Raw genomic sequence first — 19,996 nt, forward strand, 5'->3', positions numbered from 1 at the left:
GCGGTCCTGGCGGATTTAGTGCGTCGCCTTTAGAAACGTGGCGTCTGGACTGTCCGTGTTGCTTTGGACTCGCGGGTGCCAGTCATTTCATTTTCCTGAGGTGCTAGACCCACGCTTCAGGGAGGCAGACAGTGTAGCGGGCGGCGGCAGCCAGAGAACCATCCGGAAATGGGGCCAGAGTTTGTCAGTCTGCTCCCTTCTGGCTCCCGGCAGGCTGTCTGCTCGTGGCCAAGTGTCGTCCCGTCTTGCCTGCTGTGATGGCATCAGAGCGGTTTAGAGAGGGCCTGGCTCATCGCCTCCAGTGTGAATGGTGAGCGAGAGCGAGCGCGAGCAGAGGAAGGAGCGAGGCCATGTCAGGACATGCTGGTGGCTGTGCTGTCCTCCGGAAACCAGAGAAGGACAGTTTGGTGAAGAGGCTCGTGTGGCTCCAGGCCCCGGGTGGCCAGCAGAGGCATTGTTTTGGAGAGATCTTTTCTTTGTTCAAATTAATAAGAACTGGCGAGAAGGGTGAATTTGGCCAGACGGTCCTGAGCTGGGTTTCTTCCTGAGACGAGGCTCGTGCACATGGCAGGGGCGGCGTTGACCCGGCCTGCTTCCCTTTGAGGTGGGCGTGAAGGTCTCTGTCGGCCGCTGCCCTGGCCTGGGAGGCGTGAGGCCTGTTCCATCCGCCTTCGCCCTGTGTGGGAGCCACGAAGGGAGGGCTGCTACGGGCGGCCGCGTCCACGCACTGTTGGCCATTCTCCCTCACGGGGGACCCTCTGCTGCTGGCTTTGTGGGCTGCTGGAGCTCTCGGAGGATGCCAGATTCTGGTGGATCCTCTTCCCGCCTTGTTAGCCCCTGGCCCCGGGGTTTCTCCCTTCCCTTCCCCTCCTGGGGACTGATGGGCATCGTGGCAGCCGCTGGAAGTTCTTCGTGAGTCCATGATATTCATGAACCTCCTGGTCCTCACGACCGCCTCACAGGCGGTGGTGTTTCTCCACTGCGTAGACCTCAACCCGCTTCCGGCTGGCATCAGCACCCGAGCTGTCGGGTGCCACGTGCAGATGTGGCACGGCGGTGCTGGCACGGCACAGAGGGACCACTCAGCGAGCATCTCCTGGGGCTCGGGCTCTGCGAGCAGCCTTTGCTCTGGCACTAGGCATCTCTGCGGCAGCTCTGCATCTCCTGGAGGAGGAGACTGAGCTTCAGTGAGCAACATCAGAGATGTGTCGTGGGCTTGCGTTTTTAAGCAGTTGCTTGGGATTAAAGAAAATGAGACTGGATGGCTCACCTGTAGGTTCCTTCGAACAAATGAACGGTGCCCTTTGAACCGTCTCAGAGGCTTGGGCACCACCCACGGCTTCTTGATCTGGAGCCACTGTTTGAGTCTTACTCTGTGTTGGCCCCTTTGCTGAGAACCTTGTGTCCGTTGATTATCTTTCTGGAAGATTCTATAACGTCCCTCTCTCTGTGGGGTGGATTGTGTCCTGGGGACTTGGAGGTTATTCCTGGAAGCAAATACCAGAAAGGGCCTTGCAGGGTTGGGATGCTTCCATCTCCCTGAGAAGGAGACGGAATCTCAGGGGGGCTGAGAGACAGCCTAGGGTCGCACGGTCAGCAGGGCAGAGCCCACCACTGTTCTGGAACCTTCTATTCTTCTCTCACATGGTCAGGTTTTCTAAAATCCTTTGAATTACAGAGAGAAACGACTTCTGGTGTCCTGCCCGCGTGGCCGACCCCCAGTGGTGGTGTGGGGCTCTGGGCACGGCGTGTGGCTCCCTAGTGGTCTTGGGGTCACACTCTGTGGTCATGGTCAGGGAGGGTGGCCCCAAAGCCTTGTCAGGAGCTCTTTGCTGTTCCCTCTGCCCTGTCGGGTGGGGGGGCCTGGGCTCGGGGGAAGCCCCTCTGCCAGGGCCCGGAGCACTGCGGGGGGCCCTGAGGGCTCACAGTCGGAGGATGGATGGCAGCAACTTCCTGCCTGGCACTTTCCTCACACTGAGCAGAAAGCAGAAGGAAAATCTTGTTTTGGAACCAACACCATTGAGCGGGTGCCAAGAGGGGGGCTTGGATGGGAGTTACCCCCCAACTCTTCTCTGTGGGGCAAGGATGGGGCTTCCTGAGCTTGACCACGCTCGATACTGAGCAGGTTCTGGGAGCCGTCTCTCCTCCGAGGGCCTCGGCCTCATCCGCTGTGTGCCGGACGCGACATTCCCCCCACTCTGCCCCTGCCTGTGCTCGCGGGTGGCTCCTTCAGGCCCGGAGGGGCCCGTGGTGGGCGGCGCTGGGAGCTCAGCCCCAGGTTGGCTGATGGAGTTTTCCATCCGGAAAGTCTTCTTCCCGTTTCTCCCTCCTGGCCGTCCTGTCTCCATCTTGATTCTTGTGAGTCAGGTGGTCTGGATGGTGGTGAGCTGACGGTGGGGGAAGCAGATGCTCTTGGAGAAAGGGTACCGCTTCTCAATCCACACTGGACTGGGTTGAGTCTGGCGCCGTCTCTTGGAGCCCCGAGCCTTTCTTGGCACAGACGTGCTGACCCGTCTCAGTCCTGGAGCCTCCTCTGAAAAGGGGACGTTACAGACCATCCTTTCCATTTCCCGCCCTGGTCCCACCCTCAGGCCCAGCCCTGGGCCGCCCTCCCCACAGCCCTTCCTCTGGGCCCCCACCGCGGACTGCGGGCTGGGTGGCTGACACCCTGCCTGGTGTCCCATTTGGCCTTTTCCAGGGCGGCCCCGGAGCCTCCCGCCTGGTCATTCGCAGCCCCGCCCAGCCCTGGGTCTGCTGGCTTGTCCCCTCAGTGGTCTACCCCCCACCCCGGGCCTCCCCGGGCTGGCTCCTGGTTGGTGCCCGGGAGACGATTGCCTGCTTGGCTTCCCCGAGTGCCCCCGCCCAGTGGGCCCTGGAAGCTTCTTCGAGGTACCCGGAGCTGTAGTGTTTCACTCACTGAGGGTTACTTTGTCAAACATCTTTTTCCTGGTTAATTATTAAACTGCATCACAAGTAAAGTTGTCATGTTTCTGATTGACTTACACTGAAGTTGTGAAAGCGTTCCTGTTTCGAAGGTGCTGGATTCCTGAGAGCCCTCGGGTCCTTTCCAGCTCTGACGTCTCTGATCGTTTACTTGGGTGCCCCCCCCCCATCCCACCCCCACTGGCCTTTGCTGGCGGCAGATGGCTGCTGGCGGTGAGTTGGCTGATGGCCCCACATCCTTACGATTCGGGTGGACTTGAAATGCACAGAGAAGGCTGCATCTGAGACCTCATCAGCCGTCCTTAGCAGAGTGCAAGCTTTAAGCATCCCTGTGGGCCGAGTGTCGCAGATGCTTTCATTCCGAGAAGTCATGCAGGGGCGGGAGGTGTCCCCCTTGCTGTGGCATCCAGCAGGTCGAGGGCCAGGACCACAGCCCTGCTGCCTCACACTTGCAGCCGCCGTCGGTCTGACTTCAGTCCCAGCAGCGTCCTCATGCCTGCCTGGTGGTGAGGCTGCCGCCGCCCTCAGAGCATCCTGTGCTGCTGAGCACACAGCTGTGCACACTCAGCTCTTTGAGGCCCTTCCTGCAGCTCTGTGGTGGGGACAGTACTCAGGGCTGGGTGCCTTTGGGAGGTCACTCGTCCTCTCTGAACCTCGATTTCCTCATCTGTAAAATGGGTCACTGTCACTTCTCATCGTGTGGTTGTGCAGGGGCCTGGGGCAGGGCAGGCACTGGGGACTCAGCCTTCCGGGTCAGGCTCTGTGCCTTCAGCCCTGCACCAGCGCCTGCAGATCACTGGGGAGGGGGTTGGGACCATCTAACAAACGTGTGACGCCCTCAGCAGATGTCTTCACCCTCCTTCTCCCCACCCCAGGCCCTGCCCTGGGCGCCCCGGGTCCATGTGGACGTGGTCGTTCCTCAGGCTCGGTCTGTCCACACTTGCCCCCATCCGGTCCTTGCAGAAGGAGAGCAGTGGGTGGCGGGCCAGGCTGGGAACAGCTGCAGACCCCGGCGCTCACTCTTGCTTCCTTGGCAGGTCCACAACGTGGCATTTGCCTTCGAGCTGATGCTGGATGGAGGGCTCAAGAAACCCAAGGCTCGCCCTGAAGGTAGTGACTTGCCCGGGGGCCCTCGGGGACAGTGAGGAGCACGGGAGGGAGTTCAGACTGGGTCTTAGAAGTGGCTGGAAGGCCGATGTGTCTCTCTCGATTAGGTCCCGAGTGTGCCGGGGTCCCCGTGCCTCCTGCCCCATGCTTCTGGTTTTGGGGACCAGGGCAACTGTGCTGGTGGAGCCACAGTGCTGGTTCTTTAGGAACCACTTGACTTGGAGCACGTGGCTTCTGCCCACAGCCTCACGATTTAAGGTCCTCTCCAGGGGCTGGGTCTCAGGCAGGACATGCCGTTTCAGGCCTTGAAAGGATAGTCAAGGCTTCAAGCAGTTTAACGACTGCCGGACTGTTGTCCCTGATGCCCCATGAAGGGCGATGCTCATGAGCAGGACGCGGCACCTTCACACCCCGTTTGGGTCTGAGTGGCAGCACGGAGGCCACAGAGCTGGGGCCAGGGACCGCCTCACTGTCTCTGCCTGGCCCCTGTGTTAAGAGATCTGCGTCGGGATCTCAGACTTGAGTCCCCCAGAGGGCTTCCTACAGCACGGATTCTGCCTCAGAGGCTGTGCGATGGGACCAGCAATGCCCATTTCTCGTGAGTTTCCCGGTCCAGGGACCCCACTTGAGAGTCACCGCCCTGCAGCGACAGCGTGAATCCGGGGAAGATGCCTTCGTTACCCTCCACACACGCCCTGGGAGGCTTGGCGGCCACCATTTCAGGCCCATCCTGGGACAGAAATTCCATCCTGGGACCATGAAGCTCAGTCCCTTCCCACGTGGGCTTGGTGTCCATCTGCGCTCCCAAACCGCCCGCCTGCCATCCAGCTCCTGCACTGAGCTCTGGGAACTTCAAGTTGACCACCCACCTCCTGCCCAGCAAAGGACCCTTGTGAAGGGCAGGTGTCCAGGGACCTCCACTAGAGTCTCTTCCAGGCTCCGCCCCTGGGGCGGGGTGACGCCAGAGTTGGGAGTCTCGGGGACCAGGAGCAGCCTGGCCCAGCCCCCTGCAGCCCTGCCCACCCACAGAGAGCACGGGGCCACCCCCTCTCCCACTGCTGTGTTGGTTTGTTGGCCTGCCGGGAGCTGGAGCCCCAGCCTCAGGCCCGGGGAGCCCCTGGGAGCCCCACAGCGCCCTGGGTGTGTCCACGTGCCCGCTGACTTGATTTTGCCTCTTGAGGTGAGCTGGTGGGCAAGCTGTTTCTCCTCTGTGACCTTGGCCTCCTCCTTTGCAAGCTGGGAAGGCATGAGAGGGGGTTGCACCAGCTCTCTGTGCCTCCCACCCGCCCGACAGGCTGGGGCACACTGGGGCTGGTTACAAGGACAGTTGCTGATCCGTGGCAGCCACTCAGCCTGCCTTCCTCCGGAGGAGATGCCATTTCTTGCTCCCTGCAGGTAATTAATTATCTGCAGGGGAAACAAGTTGATCATTCCGTGGCGGCCTTTGAACCCCAGGAAGTCAGAGCTCAAAGAGCCTTTAGCATCATCCAGTCCAGCAGGCCCATTTTACAGACGAAGAGACTGAGGCCCAGAGCAGGGAGGTCACTTGTCTGAGGTCACAGGGCAAATGAGGACAAGACCCACGTACCCAACTTGCAGGAGAACAGGTCCACTTTCCACCCAAGAAGGCAGCCTGGACTTAGGGGCCCTGCAGGAGCTGCCGGATCCCGTGGGTGTCCTGCTGTGGGCTGCACCTTGTAGCTGCGCTTGACCTTGAGGGGGCGGAACATTGCAGCAGTCCCCCCCCTGCTTCGCCCCAGGAGACCTGGCGGGGCAGCGGGCCGTCGGTCCTGCACAGGTCGGCCCAAAGGTGTTGGGCCCCCACTGTTAAGTGGTCCCCACACCATGCAGACACCGTTGGTCTCCGGCCTTGTCCCCATGCAAATCCCAGAAGGGATGAAGGAGCATCCTTGTCCTGGCTGTCCCAGGTGCCCCTCCCGCGGAGGGTGGCCCGGGGGCTCTCGTGGCAGCCTGTGTCTGGGGGTGGCGCTGCCAGAGCGTCCTGGATATGACGGCCATCGCTCTTTAACCCGAAGCGGTCTGCTGTGCACATGGCAGATGTCCCACTCGTCTCCCGAGTGTCGGCTCCAGGGCTGGGGCGCCGTCACCCTGCCAACGGTGTCTCTGTTTCCTTCTGCAGATGTGGTGAACCTGGACCTCAAGTCCACCCTGCGGGTCCTTTACAACCTGTTCACCAAGTACAAGCACCTGGAGTGATGGACGGCGGGGGCACGGAGACGGTGGGGGGCTCAGAGACGGTGGGGGGCGCAGAGACGGTGGGGGGCACGGCGACAGATGGCAGCAGTGGGGGCTCTGCTGTGTTGCCCTGGCCAGGAGGCACCTCCACTTCCCCTCCAAGCCCGTGGTTATCCTCCGACTGTCCCCTGTCCGCCCCCTCCCGCCCCCCCTCCCCCTCCCCATCCCCCTCCCCCTCCCCGGCATGGACAGGATCCTTCAAAATGTAGGGTTCAGACACTGGTGCTTCACCTGGGGGTCTGCTGGGCGCTGAGTCACTTGTCGGCCTCCATGCAAAGATGAAAAAGAAAAGCAGAGGCCCAACCCCTCAGCCCATGTGGGGGGCGCCCCGTGTGCTGTGTGATGGAGCAATTAGTGATCACAGGCGATCGTTCTGGGGCGTCTCCGGGTGGGGCTCTCCTCAGAAGTGAGGGTTTTTTAGTAAAAAGCATTTTGCAGTTTTAAAAACTTCCCTCTGAAGTCCCGGAAGGTTTTGATGTGACCAGTGTCCCCCCAACCCCGCATTCCTTTCACTTCCTGCCACTCGGTGCTTTTTTCGTTTCGCTTTTGCACAAACACCTCTACCCCAGGATGACCCCGCCCACCGGCCCCAGAAGGAAGGATTTGCTGAGGGCCATTCTTGATTTCTTGCCATGCCTGAGCTGGGGCGGGAACCGGCTCTAAAATCTGCCTGAGACAGCTCCCTCCAGAACTTTGCCGTCTCAGAGGCCCTGGCTGGGAACGGATGCGTTTTTAGAAATGTAGTAACGGGTGTGTGCTAGTCTGATCCGGCTGCTATGACAAAGTGCCACAGGCCGGGGCTTAGCAGAAATTGATGTCCTCACCGTCCTGGAGGCTGGAGGTCCAAGGTCAAGGGGTACGGGGTTGGTTCTCCTGAGGCCTCTCTCCTTGGCTGGTAGGTGGCCATCTTCTCCCTGTGTCCCCACATGGTCGTCCCTCTGTCCCCACGTCCGAATTTCCTCCTCTTATAAAGACCCCGGTCCTGTTGGATTAGGGGCACCTCAGCGACCTCATTTTAACTTCATCATCTTTTAAACACCCTGTCTCCAAACACAGTCACATTCTGAGGTGTCCTGGGGGTTAGGACTTGGGAAGGGGGACACAATTCAGCCCATGACAGGGGGACACGAAGGGTCCCCTCCCTCCTCCCAGAGCCCTAGCTTTCTGGAGCCCTGTTGGCACCTCCCCTTGGGGTGCCCTGGAAAAGGAATGCTGACCCCTCATGTGGGTGCCGCTCACGGTGGCTCGGGAGAAGAGGGGACCCGTCAGCTTGGCCTCAGGCGGGTCCTGCACTGTGTCACACCCGCCCCCTCCCCACCCTCCCCGGGAGCCCCCTGCAAGTCAGCCTCCCCCTCCCCTCACCAGCATCCACCACCACAGCCCGTTCTCGTCTCTTTGATTTCCACCTTCCTGCGGTGGATCAGAGCTGTTGAGTAAGTCGTTAATATTAAATTGAATACCAACGCTCAAGATTTAGAAAACAGTTTAATATTCTGTCTCAGCTCTGGCTGCTGCTAGGCTGGGGATGTTTCCAGAATAGCCGTTCTGATGGAGGTGGTTTCCCAGCAGGGGGAAGAAATAATTAAAACGGCATTACACTGTCTCCTGCGGGATGCGGTGACATTAAAGAGCCGCGGTGACAAAATAGCTGGGGCTGGAACGTTCTGTGCTGCCTTCCTAACACACAGAATCACAGCCACCCGGAGCCGCCGGGGGGCCGGTCCACCTGCCTCGCTCACGGGTGGGCTTGGCGAGAGCGATGTGGATCCCTGGGGGCCACGGGGGTGGGGGCGGTGGGTGACAAAGGAGACAAGGTTGGGATTGGAAAAAACACAGCCTGGGGATTTTCAGCGCAGGTGGGCAGCCGTGAAGGGCAGGAAGTGGTTACTCAGGGTGGGGGGGGGCTCAGCGTCCCGGGGCAGCGAGCCCATTCCAGCCCTGTGTTTCCAGTAGGAGAGTTAGAGAATGAGATAGACGGGCGCTGTGGCCTCCGCCTCGGGCTGTGTGTGTCTCATTTCCGCCCCCTCGCTGTCCAGTTTGAATCAGAATTCAAAGCATGCCCTGGACGGTGCGTCGACGGCCGGTTCCCAGGGAGAAGGCAGGTGGACTCTCCATGGCAGTGATTTCCCCCTCTTGTCATCGGCCTGTTGTCCCTGTTGGCTTGGGGACAGTGATTCTCTGGATGTGAGTTCCGGGGTCTGGGACGTCTCCTCTGTAGGGCGCCCCACGCTGGGGCATCTACTTGGGGCAACTTGAGCAGCAGAGGCCGCTTTCCTGGGACACTCACTGGGGGCCCCTTGGATGTAAATGCTTCCCTCTTAGTCCTTAACTGAGGAGAGTTCTGGAACCCGCTTCCCTCCACAGACCCACGTTTTCAGTAAATTGTTTTTCCCCGAAGAGGGACCCTCGTCCACAGGAACTAGGTGAAAGCAAGATCATTGCGCCTGTGCGGCCCCAGCCCCGCCACGCGGACGCCTCGGGGTCTCCAGGGCCTGAGTGGCCGAGTGGGCCAGGGCCGTGAAATGCTGACCCCGCTTACCCTTCTCGGTGTGGCGTGTCTCTGAACCCCAGCCCCCCGCTGGCCTTGGGGAGCCTGCCTGCAGCCCTGGTTCCCTTTTAACAGCCACACGGTGTTATGCAGGCACTGAGCCCGGAGCCCCACGCACCCCGTTGTCCTAATTGGATGCGTCAAAGAGCTGTGTTGTTTTAAAACGACTGAATCCTTCCTTCGCCTCCTTCGTGTGCCAGTGTCATCGTGTCTTTTTAATTGTTTTAAGCAATGTTTACTTTGGATTTATGGATGTTAAGTAAAAGCCACTAAAACCCTGGCCGTGTTGTCGCCCGGCTGACCGCGGGAAGCTGACACTTTCATTTGCCCTGTGGGCCAGCCGGACGTCGCCTAAGCCAGGGACACGAGTTGGGAAAACGCCATGTGGTGTGGACAGTGTGCTGTTATTTATTCCAATAAAGAACTCGCGAGCACGGGCCGTCTGCTGCCTGTTTGGCTGCCGTGTTTTCTGCCACACATTTCACCGTCGTCACTGGTTGTGCCAGCCTCATGCCTGGTGCGGGGGCCACGTGATTCCAGCACAGTCCTGCTCCCCAGGAGCTTCCAGTCGGACAAGGAAGTGGCGAAGGAGCCAGCTCACAGCCCTGTGTGGGGAATGGGGCCCTGGGTGGGCTGAGGCCGAGGTTTCATAGGCAGGAGTCATGAGGAAGGAGGGTGGCAGAGTCGCAGCTGCAGGCGAGTGATGATAAAGACCGGAGCAGGGCCGGCCAGCCCAGTCGCCTGATTCCAACGGGGAGATGCCCACAGGCAGTGGCCCAGGCTGGATAAAGTGCCACCATAGTTGGGTGGTCTCCTCCTTACCCTTTGGGGCCGAGGGACCCCTGGGCCCTCGATGGTGGCCAGATGGTCATCCTCCTCGCCTGCCCTGCTGTAAACCTTCCCTGCAGGAGTCCTGCGAGGCTTCAGGTGCAGCGGACTTTTCTCTACGAAATGTTAAGATTGTGACTGTTAAAATATGGCTGACCCAGAGAACAACGCAACAATGCTATATAAAAAAATACTAACAGTTACAAACTTGCTGGAAAAACCTGCGCTTTGGGGAAACGCACGGGTTCAAGTCTGGCTTTGTTCCCGTGGGACCGCTGGCCAGTGAATTAACCCACACTCTCCAGAGTGACCGCTCACCAGATTCACCCCTCCCTTAAAGTCAGCCGTCCTCGATGGGGATGGTTCTGCCCCCACGCCCTCATCTGGCGATGTCCTGAGCCAGTTTGGGTTGTCACACGGGAGGGGATGCTGTTGGCACCACATAGGGGGTGGAGTCCTGAGTTGCTGCTAAACGTGTCACAGTACACGAGACAGGCTCCTCTCCCCCAACCAAGAGTCCCCTGGCCCCAGTCACCCCCGTGCTGAGGTTGAGAGACCCTGCTGTAAATGCCAGTTCCTCCAGCCGGCCTGTCTCAGCCTGCGGTTTTACTGGATGGGTTATCTGTTAATATTGATGAGAATTAAGCATCGTCCCCTGTGACGTCAGCCCTTTCAGGCCAGCCTTGGCTCCTAACCTCCAGGGGTCTTCTGGTTGGTCCTGTGTAGGGGACATTCACCGAGGGCCTGGTTCATCCAGGGGGCCAATGGCACAGGCGGGCTGCTGCCCTTGAGCCATGGAGAGAGAGACAAGCGCGTAGATAATTCCCAGGGGGAACAAGGATGAAGGGCGGGTCCAGGGCGTGGCCGGGGACAGGGTAAAGCTGTTTGGGGAGGAACAGTGAGGACCTTCTGGAGAAGGAGGAATGAGAACTGAGAGCTTCAGGTGGACACAGAGTGGGAGGCCGTCCCTACACACTCTAATCCTGCAACCTTATACAAGTCCTTTCGTCTCCATTCGTCCTGATTGCCAGCCCGCCATGTGGGTGATTGACACCCCCCAACTCCCCTCCACCCCCCCCCCCCGTGATCCGCACGCCCTCAGGAAAGACTCCCAATCCAGCCATCCCTTCCCCGGGGCCTCTGCTGGGGGCTGGGGCATCTCCACTTCAGGCAGGGCCCCTTCCTCCTGCCAGTCTCTGGGGACTGTGACATTACCTGGCCGCTTGCCCTCAGCAGAATCTGCAGAGTCTGAGGACCCCTGAGGTTGTCTCGTTCAAGCCTTTTCCAGGCAGGAGGCACGTGGCACTCACAGATGGTCACGGCCCCTGGCGGGATGGGAACTTGCTCCTCTTTCTGCAAGGACAGTGTCTTGCCTTTGGGAAGCCCAGCTTTTGTTGGGGTTCGTTTTAGGTGGAAATCCACTCTTTGGCATATGATCGGATTCAATAAATCGTTATTGTCCTCACCAGCTACCAGGGTCAGGCTTTACCCTGGGACAGGGTGTGGGGACTCCCCTGCACCCAACACAGTAGGAACTTGCACATTCGTTTAGTAAATACTTACTGAGGGCCTACTGTGTGCCAGGTGAGGTCCAGGGGATGCGGTGGGAGGAGGGCAGACACAGCACTGCCTCGGGAACTGGCAAGTGGAGGGGTGGAGAGAGAACCCGGCAAGGAGGACGTGAGAGATGCAGACGGCAAGTTCTGGGAAAGCACTGAGACAGTGCTGTGTGGTGAGCTAGGGGTAGGTGAGGAGACGGCAGAGGATCTGACCCAGACCCGTGACTCACCCAGCCCTCGGCCCCCCAGACTTAGGAGGGCCCTGTGGCCCATCCCAGCAATGGGCCGTGAGCAACCGTGACACATACAATCTGACATTTAAGCCACGTGACCACATCTAAGTCCACATCTCCTTTGTCCACACTCGGCGTGCTTTTCCACACGCCTTGCAGGATTCTGATGTCCTACCCGGCATATTTGGAATGTGGCTCTAGATTTTCCCCGTATCCATTGTTGAATGTACTGACAAGGTGAGCCTGAGACATTGTGCCAGATGCCAGGAAGAGCTACGCAGTGAATGACAGGGACACGCCCAGGGACGTGGGCGCTCTCTCTTAAAGGGTGTGTGTCTCGTGGACAGTCGGCATGGGAGAAAGAAGAGTGGCGTATAACACGGTGAATTCAAAAACTCCGTGTGTTTCTAGTGATACTGAGTGAGGGTGGAAGCGGGCACCTCTTTTTTTCTTTTAATGTTTTCTATTTATATGATTTCGGACTTAGAGGAAAGTTGCAAGAATAGTACAAAGAGTTCCTGTATTTACCCAGATCCCATAAATGTTAACCTTTACCATATCTGCTTTATCCTTTCCACTTTCTCTATATACATAAAATAGAGATTTGTCTGTCCTCTGTCTCTCTCTCTCTCTATAGAGAGACCTATCTGTCATCTATCTATCTGTCTATCATCTATCTATCTGTCTATCTGTCATTTATCTATGTGTCTATCATCTGTCTATCATCTATCTATCTGTCTGTCTGTCTATCATCTATCTTTTATTTACCCATGTGTCTATCATCTATCTGTCCATCATCTATCATCTATCATCTATCTATCTATCTATCATCTATCATCTATCATCTATCTATCTATCATCTGTCTATCATCTATCTGTCATTTATGAATGTGTCTATCTATCATCTATCTATCCATTATCTATCATCTATCTATCTGTCCATCATCTATCATCTATCATCTATCTATCTATCTATCTATCATCTATCATCTATCTATCTATCATCTATCATCTATCTATCTATCATCTGTCTATCTTTCCTGAATCTTCGAGACTAAGTTGCATGCATTATGCCCTTTTATCGCTAAATACTTCAGTGTATGTTTCTTAAAAACAAGAACCTTTCTTGCGTAATCTCAAGACAAGTGTCATTACCAGGAAACCACAGTGAAACAACAGCATTATCTAATCTACAAGCCTTAACTATATTTTTCCCATTGTCCCAATAATGGCCTTTTACCGAAAGAAATGCATTGCAGTCTTGTCACGTCTGTCCAGTCTCCGTTCACCTGGAACACTCTTTCAGTCTTCCTTTCTGCTTCGTGACACTGACACTGACGAACACAGGCCAGCTATTTTCTAGCCTGCCTCTCAGCCCGCGTCTGTCTGGCGTTTTCCTCGTGATTAGATTCAGCCTGTGCGTTTTTGGCAGAAGCTAGGCGTTCTTCTAGGGATCCTATCAGTAGACGTGGCACGTTGACTGGTCCCATTTCTTGGGACGTTAGTTTTGATCGCTTAGTTAAGATGATGTCTGTCATGTTGTCCACTGAGAATGGAACCTTCTTCATAATTAATAAGTGTCTCATGGGAAAGGATTTCTGTTTTTGGAGTCACCTTTCCGCTAGAAGTAACTAGAAAACTGGGCAAAATACAGGAAACAACTATTTCAGTCATCAGGCACGAGGCAGGGCAGGTCTGCAATCCTTAAAAAAGGGTCAGCCCCCCATTGTCTAGGGTTTCTCCCTGAACATAAATCCTGGACTGGGGTGCGTGGGGTGGATCTCAGAGCCCGGGGGTCTCCCTGGATTGAGGAGACAGAGATCAGAGTTCGAGGAGGTCAAGGTTAAGAATAAACTTTAAAAGGATCAGAATAATCCACAATTAAGTGCCTCCAGAAAAATGCCAACACTATTTAAAGGAAAGCAACAAAATTTGCCCAATAACATAAAATCCCTCAGATCTAGCACTATGTAAAAAATTACTAGACATTCCAGGCAGAAAAATGTGATCCATAATCAGGAGAAAATCAGCCAATAGAAGCAGACTGGAAATGGCAGAGACGATGGAAGCAGCCTTCTGCAGGACAGCCGAGCTCAGCTTTTTAAAAATATTAATGTCGTGGAAGACTGTTCTAGATTAAAAGACTCTAAAGGAACGTGACAGTCAAATGCAACCAAGTGGATTATGTGATCCTTATTGGATCCTGGAGTAAAAAAAGTAAAACAAACAAAAAAGCAGTAAACAGCATAACAATACCTGGGGAAATTTGCATATGGATGAAATGTTAGAAAATATTCTATCAGTGTGAATGTTCTTGGGTGCCATGTGGTACTACGTTGTGCAGAAGAACCTCCTTGTTTCCAGGAGATAAATTCTGAAGTGTTTAGAGATGAAGTGACACGATCCCTGTAATTGTTTTTAAATGGTTCAGAAAAAGAAGGAAAGAGAAAGCCAGTGTGATAAGGTGTTAAACAAACAAACCTGTCTTGAGATTTTGGGATGTAAATATAATTTACACACTTTATATAGTTATACAAATATAATTAAACTCTGATATATAACTGTAATATAGTCGTGTAGTATATAGTTTCTTATATAAACTTCGAATAAAAAAACCCATTGTAGGGGCTGGCCTGTTGGCGCAGTGGTTAAGTTCATGTGCTCCACTTCAGCGGCCTGGGATTCGCAGTTTCTGATCCCAGGCGTGGACCTGCACACTGCTTATCAAGCCATGCTGTGGCAGAATCCCACACACAAAATAGAGGAAGATTGACATGGATGTTAGCTCAGTGACAATCTTCCTCACCAAAAAAAGGACAAAAAAATGCAACTCAAATGCATCTTCCGCATTAAAATATATATTTTTTAAAACCACTGTATTGAGAGATATATATATTCTGTGAGTTTGGGTATTCAAAACTGAAGCATTACCAGGAAAATATGACCCCAGGAGATGTGCTACAGGGTATGTATTTGTGTGTGTGCAATTGGACATGCACATATGTAAACATGTGCATGTATGCATGTGTGTGCATGTACATATGTGCATCTGTGCATGTATGCATGTGTGTGCATGCATCTATGTATGTGCATGTGTGTGTGCAATTGCACATGCAAGTGTGTATGTATATAGACCTCAGCAAGGAAGAAAATATGGGGAGTGATTAGAGTCCTCATTTCTACAAGTGACCATGAGCCAGTAATTCTATTTCTAACTCTCTTCTACCATTTTTTGTGACCTGTTGGCTTTGCCCCCAGCCAGAACCTCAGCTGATCACTTGTTACCTTGAGGGGCACCCAAGTCTTCCTTTGAGGAATGTGAGTCTTTCTCATCCTGTCACTGTGGGGTGGCGGTGGCTTTGCATTAATTTTTACCACACGATATCACTGTTCTAGGAGGCTCCCCAGGGACTCTCCTGGGTCCCAGCTGGCCTCCACGCCCCGGCCGTGTTACAGCCCCTGCTCTTCCCCCTCACGATGAGGCTCCACATCCCCATCCAACGTGATGACCCTCTTCCTTTGCCCGTTGGTCCAGCAGCAGTAAGACGCCCACATGGCCAGGTGGCCGTTGTGTTTTTCCTGGTGGCAGTGTTCCTCTCTGAGGCACTAACACCTCTGACCTCGCTCAGCTCGCGTCCTCAAGGCTGACCCTGAGTGAGGCTGTGACCCTGCAGGACCCACTCCTGGGTCTTGCCAGCAGGGCCGGACCACCATCAGTAACCCGGCTGGACTGCTCTTTTGTCAGTGGACATTGGTGTTCCTCCCTGAGGCCGTAAGGAAGGCTTGAGGAAGAGGTGGCAGTTCCAGTCACCTGCTCCTGCCGTTGCCCTGTGTCTTTGGGGCACGTCACTCCCCTTTGACATGGAAGGCCGTGACACACAGAGTTTTAAAGATCAAATGATTCTCAGTACCTGATGGACAACTCAGGCTTCCTGGTCACTTGGGACCCCACGGCCAAGGATTTGGCCTGTCCTGGGCCCATTAGCAAACTGGGAAGCTATTTTTCAAAAGGAGAATAAGTATTTGCCATAGACTGAATGTTTGTATACCCCCGAAATTCATATGTTGAAACCTAAGCCCCAGCGTGATGGTGTCAGGAGGGGGGGCCCGTGGGTGGTGATGAGGTCACGAGGGCGGAGCCTTCAAGAATGAGACAGCATCCTTGTAAGAGGCTGGGAGAGCTCCCTTGCCCTAGTCACCACGTGAGGACACAGCGAGAAGACAGCTGACTGTGAACCAGGAAGCAGCTCCTCGTCAGACCCCAGACCTGCCAGCGCCTTGATCTTGGACTTCCCAGCCTCCAGACAGTGAGAAATAAGTATCTGTTGTTTATAAGCCACCCCGTCTGTGGGGTTTTGTTACGGCAGCTTGAGTGGACCAGGACGGCGTTCTAACAGGAGATGACACAGCTTTGTCCCAAAGTTCCAGGGCCTGTCCTGTGCTTCCTCCATCACTCTCACCGCACAGCCTCCTGGTCCACCTCATGTACTCTGAGCCCCCACTGGACCTGCCGGGCCACCAGGGCTCAGCGTTACCGGTGCGGGTGCTGCTTCCAGGACTGGCTGCCGACCCTGCTCTGGGCCCCTCACGGCTGGGAGCCTTGCAGCTCACTCCGTGAATGGTTGCAGCTGCCCCAGGGGTGGCTGTGTTGCCCGCCAGATGCAAGGTGCAGCAACTTAAATTTCATCTGGGAGGTGTCACCCCCATGTTCCCGGCCAAGGAGAGCCCCAGGGAGTTCACTAGGGAGCTAGCCCCTGAATTTGCATGCACATGTTCCTGCAAGGCAGCTAGGACAGTGTTCCCCACAGGGCACCACGCTGGTCCACTACACGGACGACATCAGGCTGACAGGACCCAGTGAGCCAGAGTGGCATGTAGGCCACGTCAGAGCTGCCCACAGGTGTGCCACGAGTCGGGGGTAGGTTCCAACCGTGGCCCTTCCTTTGGCCCTGAGATGGTCCAAACCCCCAGGCTTGCCATTTCTGGCCACAAGCAACTTTATCTCTTCATCCAGGGTGCTATACAAATTCTGTCATTTTTGCATATCCCACGATGCAATGCAAGCAGAGATTCGGACGGTGCTCGTGCGTGGGGCTTACCCTGCCTTCTTGTGAACGAACCTGAAAGATGGGAGCTGTACCATTAATAGCCAGCTGCTGCCGCCAGGCATGCGAGTGGATCCTTCTGGACAGCCAGCCGCCGGCTGAGTGCAGATGCGGGAGAGCCCAGCAGAGATTGCCCGGCCAACTCACAGAATCACATGCTAAATAAAATGGCAGTTGTTTTAAGCTACTAAGTTTTGGGGTCATTTGTTACATAGCAAAAACTAACCGATACACCCACCCCCCCCATAGATGAATGAGGGCTGCCCGTTGGCCTCTGCCATTTTGAAATGACCTCAATTCTGCTGAAACTGGGGCAGCCGTCCCATCCCAGCATCTCCCAGGGTCATTCCTGGGCTACAGAGCAGACGGAGCCACTGCACTGCTTTTCACTGTGCCCCAGAGTTCCCCGGGTCTCCCCAGGGGAGATGGGCATATACGGCAAACCCACCCAAATATCCTTCTCCATTATGCCAGTGTATTGCTCCACCCTGTTTTCGTTCCCTGTGGGCCAACGCCAAGTCTGCCTTCGGAGCCGACCTAGCAGGCAGGTTAGAGTCACTCCCGGCTCCTCCCGCTAGTGCCCCTGGATTCACTCTCTCCAGCAAGTGCCTTTCTATCTGGGAAAGCAGCCCCGTCTAGAAGCGTGGCTCTCTCTTCCCTGGCCCGACGCCCCAAACCCTCTCCTGAACATATTTCTCTTTTTTTGCTGACATAAATTAGCATCTTCAATTTTTTAAAAAGATATAAGCCTTCTGCTCTTAGCTTTGACTTTGTGCTTGTCCTCTGGGAACTCGCTGTAGTTACGGGTCTGGGGGCCAGGAGGGGTGAAAGACGGGGAATGAGAAGAATTGGCATGGCCCTTGCAAAGCAAACACCTCAGAGGAGGTTTCCTGGAGGGGGACAGCCTCTCCCGGTGGCGTGGCAGGCAGGGCTGCTGCCGCCAGGGTTCACCCAAGGCCCCGGGGGCTGGAACTCAGCTGCTCTTTCCTTCTTAGGGTCCCTCAGTTTTCCCAAACAACGCCCTGCCTTTCCCGTGGGAAGCTTGGTGAGGCAGCGGGTTGAGTGTGCAATTCTGCACCACATGGCATTAGATTGCGCGTCTGATTTTCAGCTACACCAGCGCTGCAGCCCCAAGAGATACGGGATCCTTTTAGGGCCATTGCAGGTCCTCCTCGGTGCTCTAAACATACCTTGAGCGGAGGGTTTTAAGCCCCGACATTGCTCTTTTCTTTTGAAAACTCTTTGGTGTGAGAAGAAAAAGCAAACTCAGCTGCCGTCCTGGAAGGCGCCAGGCCCCTCGTACCGCGAGCGGCGGCCGTGGCGCGGTCTGCGAAGCTGGGATTTCACAGATACTCAGTTCCAGGCCCTCCCAGGTCACTGTCTCACCACCATGTGCCACGACCCACTAGAACTCCATTCTCTAGTGGTTACTAGCTCCTCGCTGCCTTTAAACCAACTGCAACAAATACCCTTGTTCCCAGATTCCCATCTCTGAGGATATGTCACCTGCAATGATTTCTGGTGTCAAATCCTATATTAATTGGGATTCAGTTGCAAATAACTGGGACCACTTTAGCGGCTGAACCGGAAAGGAACCTCATATAGGAACCCGGACGACCACGCAGCCGTGGGGAGCCCGGAGGAGCAGGCTGGAGACGGCCCGGAGCAGCAACTCTTAGACTCAGACCCCGGGGCTGCCTTCCTCCTCCACGAGTGCGGAGCTGCTGCGTGGCTGCTGGCTCCAGAAACTTAAATTCCGAGCCAGATATTTTCATTCACCTCTTAGATCCGCGCTCGCTGTTTTCCATCTTGACCTCTCTGGACTGCAGATGGGCTTTCTTGCCCTTGGCTGCCATTGGATTTGGCCCATGGGAGGCCCTGGCAGGAACAAGGAGTGTGGAGGAGAGCGAGGTCGGGACTTATTCCTCTGGCTCTGCCCCTCTGCTGGGCCACCACGGGCTGGCCGAGTCCTTTACCAGAAGCCACAGCCCCCAGCGTGGCCCCCTCTTAGAGCTCCAGTCATCCTCTTCCTGGGCTCTGGAGTTGGCTCCCTTCTCTGCTGCTGTAGGCTTTGGGGTTGCCACAGCCCCAGCCTGTTGCTAGTCTTGGGGTGCAGCACTGTCTCTTCGGGGTCCCCTTAGCCCTGTCCCAGAGCCCCTTTATTAAACACTCTTCCGTTTCTGTATTTGACTGTGCCACCTCTTTGCCCCTGGGACTCAGGGCGATGCACCTGCTTGGCTGTGATCCAGGGTTTGGAAGGTGCCACCAGGATGGTGGGATCCAGTGCTGGGCCATGCCCGTCACCCCTGCCCCAGCCAAACGGACATCCGGGCCTGGCTGCTTCTACCCACGGCCTCGTCACAGACGCCAGTCCTGCACGGAGGTGTCAGCATGGCAGAGACTGAATCACACGCCTCTGTGTCTTCCTCTGTACTTGGGGTTGTAATGGCACCTGCCTCAGAGGCCAGTTCCAGTAAAATGAAAGCCCTTAAAACTATGTCTGCTTCCTCGTCAGTCACTCTGTTCACATCAGCAATAATATCAGAGGGACTCTTCACCATTTTCACAGCTTCCCGTGAACAACCCCACTCTCCTGCTCGCTCACACCCCGTGTTCCCACTTCCCACCTGCTCTGGCCCCTTTCCGGCCTGGTCCGTCAGCAGACAAAGAGTGGTTATCTTCCTGGTCACTCAGTGCTGTCACCTGTTGCTATGAAAAATCACAGTTTCAGCCTGGCTCGTGACGATGCAAGCTCGAGAGGGCAGCCTGGGTCGGAGATGTTCTCTGACCATCCTGCTGTCCTGGGATCTCTCCTTGAACTCCTCTAGGCCTTTGCACAGGCTGTTCCCTCTACCTGGAACATACTCACCCATCGTCTTTAACTGCCAAACTTCTACTCATCCGTCAAAGCCCACTTCTCTGGGAAAACCTCCTGATCTCCTGGGCAACAATAGTCATCAACATTTACCCATGGAGTCCACTTTGTGCCAGGCATTGTTCTAGGTGCTGGGACAGAGGAAACCTTCAGGGCTGGGGTAAAGAATCAGAGAGAGGATTTGCTTTAAATAAGGCAGTTAGGGAAGGCTCCCTGAAGGAGGAGGCATTTAAGCTGATGATAAGGATGAGGATTCAGCCCTTTTAACAGCTGGGACAGGAGTTCCAGGCAGAAGGAACGGTGAGTCGGGAAAGCAGGGAACAGAAAGGCAGTCAGTGTGCGTGGGAGGATGTGAGGGTGGAGAGGCCGGGAGATGAGGGTAGATATAGGACTCATGGGCTGGGCGTGCAGCCTGGATGTTATTTTAAGAGCTCTTGGACACCACTGGCCTGTTTTGAGTGAGCTGGGATGTGAAGTGTGTCCTCTGGTTGCTTATGGAGGACAACTCAGGGGCAGGAAGTGGGTGTGAGGAGCTGGCAGCG

At 55.6% G+C, this 19,996-nt stretch overlaps 1 protein-coding gene and 1 long non-coding RNA gene across 5 annotated transcripts in view; one reads left to right on the forward strand and one right to left on the reverse strand.

Moving 5' to 3' along the window:
- The window catches only part of PARVB (parvin beta), a 110,064-nt gene extending 100,771 nt beyond the window's left edge, over positions 1-9,293 (forward strand). For all 4 annotated transcript variants that reach the window (XM_023631729.2, XM_070254048.1, XM_070254047.1 and 1 more), the window contains exons 12-13: positions 3,981-4,053; positions 6,191-9,293. In XM_023631729.2, coding sequence (XP_023487497.1) covers positions 3,981-4,053; positions 6,191-6,267 — 150 coding nt within the window. In that variant the 3' untranslated portion in view covers positions 6,268-9,293. The remainder of the gene's footprint in view (positions 1-3,980; positions 4,054-6,190) is intronic.
- Positions 8,233-13,113, reverse strand: LOC138921196 (uncharacterized). The gene is made up of 3 exons (XR_011433557.1): positions 12,715-13,113; positions 9,677-9,798; positions 8,233-9,459 (listed from the first exon to the last, which is right to left on the reverse strand). It is a non-coding gene; the product is annotated as an uncharacterized lncRNA (long non-coding RNA).
- Positions 13,114-19,996: the final 6,883 nt, after the last annotated feature.

Source organism: Equus caballus, chromosome 28, assembly GCF_041296265.1.
Source record: "Equus caballus isolate H_3958 breed thoroughbred chromosome 28, TB-T2T, whole genome shotgun sequence".
NCBI lineage: Eukaryota > Metazoa > Chordata > Mammalia > Perissodactyla > Equidae > Equus > Equus caballus.